This window comes from Zophobas morio, unplaced genomic scaffold, assembly GCF_036711695.1.
Source record: "Zophobas morio isolate AGI-343-1 ecotype UQ-CSIRO unplaced genomic scaffold, CSIRO_AGI_Zmor_V1 ptg000058l, whole genome shotgun sequence".
NCBI classification, from domain to species: Eukaryota; Metazoa; Arthropoda; class Insecta; order Coleoptera; family Tenebrionidae; genus Zophobas; species Zophobas morio.
The window spans coordinates 4,616,679-4,624,683 of NW_026972163.1; the positions used below are offsets into that span (position 1 = coordinate 4,616,679).

The 8,005-nt window shown below is 31.8% G+C and overlaps 3 protein-coding genes across 3 annotated transcripts; 1 reads left to right on the plus strand and 2 right to left on the minus strand.

The window, feature by feature from the left end:
- Window positions 1-431: 431 nt before the first annotated feature.
- Window positions 432-776, minus strand: LOC135143232 (cuticle protein 64-like). The gene has a single exon (XM_064075111.1). The coding sequence runs from the start codon at window positions 774-776 to the stop codon at window positions 432-434; it is 345 nt and encodes a 114-aa protein (XP_063931181.1).
- A 2,817-nt stretch (window positions 777-3,593) lies between these two features.
- On the minus strand, window positions 3,594-4,120 carry LOC135143293 (cuticle protein 16.5-like). Its single transcript, XM_064075160.1, has one exon. It carries the CDS (start codon window positions 4,051-4,053, stop codon window positions 3,664-3,666), a length of 390 nt encoding a protein of 129 aa, XP_063931230.1. The 5' UTR covers window positions 4,054-4,120; the 3' UTR covers window positions 3,594-3,663.
- Window positions 4,121-7,319: 3,199 nt separating this feature from the next.
- On the plus strand, window positions 7,320-7,792 carry LOC135143263 (cuticle protein 63-like). Its single transcript, XM_064075136.1, has one exon. The coding sequence runs from the start codon at window positions 7,384-7,386 to the stop codon at window positions 7,720-7,722; it is 339 nt and encodes a 112-aa protein (XP_063931206.1). The 5' UTR covers window positions 7,320-7,383; the 3' UTR covers window positions 7,723-7,792.
- The last annotated feature ends 213 nt before the right edge of the window (window positions 7,793-8,005 follow it).

The following is an 8,005-nucleotide window of genomic DNA, read 5'->3' on the forward strand; positions in this document are numbered from 1 at the left end:
TTAACTGTAATGATTCAAGAATTAATTAACTATTAAAATTTTCAATGAAATCTAAAACCAAATTACAGTAGATTTTAAACGTTTTTGTCGCTAACTGAAATGTACCGTCTTGTATAGATAAATAAGTACGCGACACTATTGGGTGCCTGCAAATGGTCCCTAATAGTGACTGAATTTCTATTTAATACTCCTATATTTTAAAAATTTTTAAAAAGTGATAATCGAGGGATACATTTTTTTAAATATAAAAGATGAATGTTTAAACATCTATTGGAAAGAAACAGGTAGGTATAGTCAATAAATTATGCATTTATTATGTAAAGTACAGACTCTAAAAAAAATTGAACATAATTCACAAGAATTTTAAAATGACATAAACGTAAAGCCACATGAGACAATATTTACATATGCAATGACCATCCTAAACGGAATTACCATCCGTGTCCATATCCATAACCATGACCGATGCCATAGCCATATCCTAATCCATAATCATGGCCCAGAGAGTAATCCGTCACTAATGGAGCAGCGTGTAATCCGTAATCAACATGACCCACATCAGGATAAGCATAGGAGAGAGGACTCGCAACCACCGTTTTTGTCACAACAGGAGCAGCGTAGGCAGCTACAATAGGTTTACTGTGATGCACGTCAATCCTGGATGAATAACTTGTGGCCGCAGGAACCGCATAACTACCATAACTACCGATTAGTCCGGGGGCCGGAGCTGAAGATACGATTGCGAGCACTGATGACAACACCACCAACTTGAACATTTTGAGGTCTGTGTCGTCGACTTAGATGACAGAATAGTTAATCTATGAAAAATTCTCGTTTATATAGAAGGAAATGTACGAAATCTATCCCCTCTTAGGTTGCACTATCGCAACACAAAGACCTTTATTGTGAGAAAATAAGTAAAATATGGTCACGCGCCGCTGGTGACCGCCAAATTACGAGTATATGAAACGAAATTTGTAATTATGAGATTATTAATGTTGTAACAGCTGTATTCAAATTCTTTAGACATGAACTTGTGTAAATGTTAAATGAAGAAATGTTTTTAATGTTCGGAGAAAAGTTGCAAGTCGTTAAAGTTAAAATAACAGGTGGCACGTGCTAAAAGTAAATAATGTAGTTGTTATCTACGTTTTTCAAAGATATCGTATCCTATTGAACGAATTTTTGAATTTATCATATTAATTTGTGATTTTGTTTGTACTTTGGTTAGAAATTCTGTGGAGATATTATTTTTAATCTTTAGTAATTTTATCTGTAAAATGAATAGAAATAATCATTTATGCGGGATTACTATACTCAATGAACAAAGAAGCAAAAAACTAAAACATTTCATTTATAATAAATAAGTAAGTACATGTTTTTGAAGTTATATTCACTAGCCAATCACTAATCAGTATAATCATCACTGACAACATCATAGAGAACGTTTACGATAGATGGCTTGTCACCAAGTTATGTAAAAAAAACTATAAAAGGTTAAACAAAACTTATTTTTTGGATAATAGTGGTATTTTTACATTAAACTAAATTGACAGAATGAACCCTGATTTCATCTGATTTAGAAATCAAGCTAAGATTTTCCTTTAAATAATGGCATAGATTAACGACAAAATTGTAATGGTTGAATTTGGACGGTGGTGTTTGGAATTTAGTAGTAAAAGTTAGTCTTTAACACTTGTGTTTTTGAATAACTTATTAACACGGAAGTTGTTCTATATATACCAAGAAAGCAATAAAAAACAGAATCGACAACAGTCATGGATTTTTGAAAATACGTTTTTGATAGAATCTTCGTCTTGTTAGATTACCTTCAAAAATTCATGGCTGTGTTTAAAACAAAATGCGAAGAATAAACTGAAAAACTAGCAAGACTCTGACGATATTACTACCTACACTTACGTTTATTTGATTTATAGATCTACAAGTTTTGATTACATTGTTTCTCAGAAGTTATTAAAACAAAACATGAAAACAGCAGGAAATAAATAAATTTTGTAGACAACAGAGAATCATAGAAATCTTAAGTTTAACAAATGCAATTTTTTTGTGATCGTCTGATGAGATGTGAAGGTGATCATGATCGCATTTAATATTAATATAATTAAACAATTTTGTAAGTTTTATAATATTATTATGATTACTGTATTACAACAGAGCTAATTTCGTAACATTATCAAGGTAATTTAATAAATAATAACGGAAACAATTAAAAAGTTGCGTACAACCAACAAAATATGTTAATAGTTTATCGTTAATATTTGTAGTAAGTAATTTACTTTAATCTGTGTCTAAGTTAAATAGGGCTATACTGTATCCCACAGACTGATAATTGGCAACTTAAAAATACTTATAACATGCATAATAAAATACAGCGAAATATTTTTCACAGAGCGCTATGTTTAAATTTTGTTTGGGTTTGTTTTTGGTTCTTAAGTGTATTTGAATTTGGTGAAATATGAAAATATTAAAAAAAATACATTTACATTTACAAAGTGTGCAAAATATTACAAGTTTATACTAATTACTTGTGGTTTAACAATGCATTTATATTTTTACTTCCCGAGAATAAGTTAAGGAAGTATTGAAAGAAGCTCCATCCGGTGAAAGGCCATTTTCAAGTTTTATCGACATTTCATGACCCCAAGAGTACGAAAAAAGATGTCTCCCGTTTCTGTCTGGCTGTCGTCTGTCATCTCTCTGTCTGCCTGTGTCGATTTTTATTACACAAATAATCTCCAAAACTATCCGAGCGATTGTTGTCCGATTTTATATACATTTTAGAAATATCGGTTAGATGGTAAAACGCTCGCCAAAATTTGGCTAATCATCCCCATCAGTGATGGGATGACGTCATTTACAAAATTTACAATAGTAATTCTTATTTAAATTTATAAAATAAGATACTCCTGCGCTTGTGGTTTATAAATCCGTGTTGCGTTTTTACACTAGACATCTATATTAAAAAAAAAAAAAATCGAAATCGTTTTAAGATTATCGTAAGCATAGTAAATCGTGAACCAAATTTATCCGTTTATCGCCTCCTCAAATATTTCCGTATAAATTCTACCTAAATTAGGCAAAATATTATGAATTTATACTTGTAATTTATCCATGCATTAATGCATTATTTTTTTAGAATTACTTATACACGGTGACTCAAAAAATTAATAAATTTTGGGAATACACTGGTGTTGTTATAGTATTACACTGCATTTATTCAAATTGTAACACGTGTCTTTGCTGAAATGCTGATGACATCACAAAATGTTGTAATTGAAAAACTCGCTTGAAACATATGCATAGCATGCTTTACTTTTACTTTAACATTGCATGCATATTTTTATTTTAACTTTAGGGATTATCATAAAAAAATCCCAATTTCTTATTTCACTCTAATATTTTAATTATTTCAATAACAAAATTTTAAAGCCTAGTACCGTAAATCGATGTAAAGGAAAGGTGGTGGTGGCAACAAGTAAGAGAAATATTCCCGAAATCCTTTAAAATAAGTTTGTCAAATTGGAAAAGAAATCATACGTAATTGGAAAATTAGAGGAAATAACTAACAGAAATAGAGACCTATTTTGAGTTTTATTATTTTATTTAATAATCTTTATAAATTACAACGTTTCAGTCCTCCGTTTACCACGCGTGGACTACGGGAGCGTGAGCGGCATAAGCTACAGGTGCGTGAGCGGCGTAAGCTACAGGTGCGTGGGCGGCGTAAGCTACAGGAGCGGCGGCGACAACCGTGGGATGGAGATCAACTCGAGACTGATGGGTAACGGCAGCAGACAAAGCTACGGGAGCGGCAACCACAGCAGGGGCGGCAGCAACGACAGCTTTTTGAACAATGGGAGCAGCGTAAGTTGCTACAACAGGCTTGCTAATGACATCAGCTCTGTATTGATGACTAACTGCAGCCGGAACCGCGACAGCGGGAGCAGCGGCAATGGCAGAGTAGCCCAAAAGGCCACCAGGTCTAGCAGCCACGATGGCAACGAGAGCGAACAGCACCACCAATTTGAACATGTTTTAATGTTTTAGGTCTGTGTTGTCGAGTCTTGAAACTGACTGATACGAGTGATACTGGGTGGAGTGTCTGATCGACTTTTTATAGGGTTGACATTGAAATGACGCATAATACACTCAAGGAAGTTTATTCTTGCGATCGCCAGTGGGGTATGGGTTTAACGGATTTTCTTATTGCGTTCATTATTAACTCCGAAAACCTTGGTTGTATTTCACGTAGTAAGCGGATACACCTACCGAATTTGTCCTCAAAAGAGAATTTATATCTTATGGGCAAATTAATGGTTATGGTTAATTAAGAGAAAATGTTGCAATTCAAGGGAATAATAAGTAATGTTTTTAATTTTAGATGATAACATATCACCATGGGACATCTCATAGAATTATATTATTAATAGACTTTTTGATACTAAAAGAAAGCATAATCGCATATACATAATTATATCTTTAACTAATATAATGGTAATTTCAGGGTAATCATGTACAGCGATCTAATTACAGTAAATGTAATGGTCATTCATTAGAAAAACAAAAATCAAGTCCGTTCATTTTTGATCTTGTTTTAGTGGTGTTAATTCAATGAAACTAATTTTAAAAAACATTTAAAAGAGCACTAAATTATTAAGAAACGATATTTGTTGTTACAGTAGCATAAAACAATATGCGTGACATTGATGTATTCATCAATATTTTGAAAGTTTTTTTCTCCTAGAGGAGTAACCGACATATAAACATATATATATTACTAACATAATTTTTTTACTGATATTTATTGCCAAAAATGTGTACAGCAAACTTGTACTTTAATTTAATGGACACTGAATACTGTCCTTAAACATAACCTGAGTATCCATTGCAAATTAATGTTAATGCTTTTATAATAACTATGAATATTCTCCTTAGGTCCTCCTGTAAATTATTTTCCCCGAAGGATTTTACTTTTTTTTATGAAACATCCGTTTTGAGAAACAACAATCCGTTTCATTAATGCTTTACGCGTAGTAGCATGATAGTATAGTAAATTCTTTACTAATGATATTCAGACTTGAAACCTGTACATCTAAGTTTTTTTATTGATATTTCCTCCTTGTTGAATATAATCTACATAATTTGCAATCACTTTAAAAATGCAATGAAGGTGTTTACATATTTTAGACGTCAATCTTATTTACCTGTTTGCTTTACTTTCTTTTTTTCAGTTACAGTTTTTCAAGATATATTAAAAAAAAAAGGCTCAAACGTTACGGGACCCTGGATTGTTAATATGTATGTTTTAATTAATCTGTAAATTGGAAAATAATTAACTTGTAATTAGGAAATTGATGAACTACTTAAATACGAATATTGCAATAGTCGTTTTTCAAGATCATTAAACTAATGATGCGTCATTGTAAAACACAAATTTCAACACTTAATTTATATTTAGGTATCGAACGTCTTGATATTGGAACGACACACTACACTTGTAAGTGAAATCGTTGCATTACATAAATCATGGGTCTCAACAAACAATGAGAAATCAGTTATAATTGTGCAAGATGTTTAGAACGAACTGTTTATTTTAGTCTAGATTATTTATTTATTTTCTACCAACATAATAATGATTAAAAATTTTCGAGCAATAAGAATAAGCCACTCAATAACATCAATTTAAATACACTGTAGAAATATAAGTGTGCAGTCTTTGTTAATATTTTTATAACGGGTGTGTCCAAAAATGTGTATGCATATTACGACACACGTAAAATAAAAATAACATATATTAATATATAAAAACATAACGCCTGTAAGCGTGGTGGTCGGTCATATATTATGGCATTATAGCACAAAGAACAGAATTTGGTTCACATATATTTCAATGTTCACAAATATTTAATTAAAAAACCATGCACAATATAGTATTTGAAAAATAAGTAAAAATGCTCTTTTCAAAAATAAAAAGACATCATAGTCTCCTCGCAACAGTAACTTTGTTTATATCAACATTTTACGAATATAATTTATTTTATTATAAAAAAATATATATGTTAAGTTGTGAAATATCACAAAAGAAATATCATTTTCTTTAAGTTCCATTAAACCACCGTGATGGTTTTAATATTTACGGTTTGAAATATCTAAAATTTATGGAAATTTTCCGTTATGCAATCATTTTTAAAAGCATGTTGAACTAATTCATGTTAAAGCATGTTAATATACACAATCCGCCAAAAACAAAATAGTAATTTGCACAGTTAATTTGGGATATATAAGATTTTATTATAATTTCTTCAATTTTTGCATCCCAGTGACAGTTTCAAGGATGACATCTAACAAAATTTTCAATTCTAAAATTTATATTTACATCAAAAGCGACTACTACTTACAACAACATATTTCTGTTAAGAATAAATATTATAGTCTAAATAATCAAATGTGATTAAGATGAAATACCTTTTATTTAGCTCTTATATACCAAACTCTTTCATTGCAACAATTTACGTCTCATATTATTTTAGATATAATAGGGTCAAATGGTACGCTTAAATTAAGAATTTTTTAAACAAAATAAAATGATTGTCACAAAGATCATTGCAAAACTAAAAAATTCAGAAAATATTTTAATTCAGAAAAAACGACAGCCCAATTGGGTATGTACAAGTTACAAAAATGTAGTGTTTTAAAATATAAATCATATTGATTCTATGTTATGGTACATGACACAAACAAATAAAATGTTCAAAGCCAAACTAAAAAGATCTCACATTTTTCTACCCACCTGTACCTATTAAAGTGTAAATTTATTTATGTTTTGATTTTTTTTAATTAATAAAAATGACTAAAGATTTTTTCTAATTCGTAACAAAATTAGCACCTACAAAATACTAAAATGTAAGAAGAGTATTTAAAAAATAATCATAATAATGGACAATTTGAAACGACCTCAAATAAATTCGCACAGAATATATTGTGCCCATACATTGCATTTTCTCAATTAAATCTCCAGTCACAAACCAACAATAAGTAGTGACAGTAGCCAATAATAATAATGAGCATGTTTCGCAATACAACCACCAGGAAACTATACCGGTATGTGTTCACCGAAACGCATGAACTTGCATATTTGTAGTTCGTACCTGCTCCTCACCAACACGGTAAAAGTCAGAATAAGTCACCCAAGGTCTGGGTCTCCCAAGGATTCGAACCAAATTCTCTCCACCAAATTCTTCAGTAATCCAATTAACTTCTCACACCATTGTGTCGCTATAAAAAGAGTCGGAAAATCAGATCGGTATTAGTTCCAATCAGTCAGTCCTAACGACTCGTCAACACAGACCTAAAACAATCAAAATGTTCAAATTGGTGGTGTTGTCCGCTCTTGTTGCCATCGTAGCTGCCAAGCCAGGTGGCCTTTTGGGCTACTCTGCTATCGCTGCCCCCGCCGTGGTTGCCGCCCCAGCTGTAGCCATCCCCGCCGCCGTTAGCCATCAATACAGAACCGATGTCATCAGCAAGCCTGTGGTAGCTACCTATGCTGCTGCCCCCATTGTACAAAAAACTGTTGTTGCTGCCGCCCCAGCTGTCTATGCCGCCGCCCCAGTAGCTTACGCTGGTCACTATGGTCACTACGCTCATGCTGCCCCACTTGCCCACGCTGCGCTGGCTGCCCCAATTGCTCACGCTTGGTAAAGAGAGGACTGATGGAATATAATCACAAAATTTATTTTAATACATCTAAATAAATTATTTTTTAAATTCATTGTTTTCTTTTATTTCTTACTGAAAACTAGGTTCAAAGCAGAAACATTGGAAATATAAAATGTAAAGACAAACATAAACTTTATAAAAAAAATATACCTAATAGATAAACCAAAAAAAAAAAACACACTAATGAATCTTTACTATGACTATGCTAGGAAAAAATATAAATACTTACCATTTCTGCTACTCATGTGTTACAGTTATAAATTTG

Excerpts from the sequence above, each read along its gene's own strand:
- LOC135143263 (XM_064075136.1), top strand. The coding sequence starts at position 7,384 with ATGTTCAAATTGGTGGTGTTGTCCGCTCTTGTTGCCATCGTAGCTGCC.
- LOC135143293 (XM_064075160.1), bottom strand. The coding sequence starts at position 4,053 with ATGTTCAAATTGGTGGTGCTGTTCGCTCTCGTTGCCATCGTGGCTGCT.
- LOC135143232 (XM_064075111.1), bottom strand. The coding sequence starts at position 776 with ATGTTCAAGTTGGTGGTGTTGTCATCAGTGCTCGCAATCGTATCTTCA.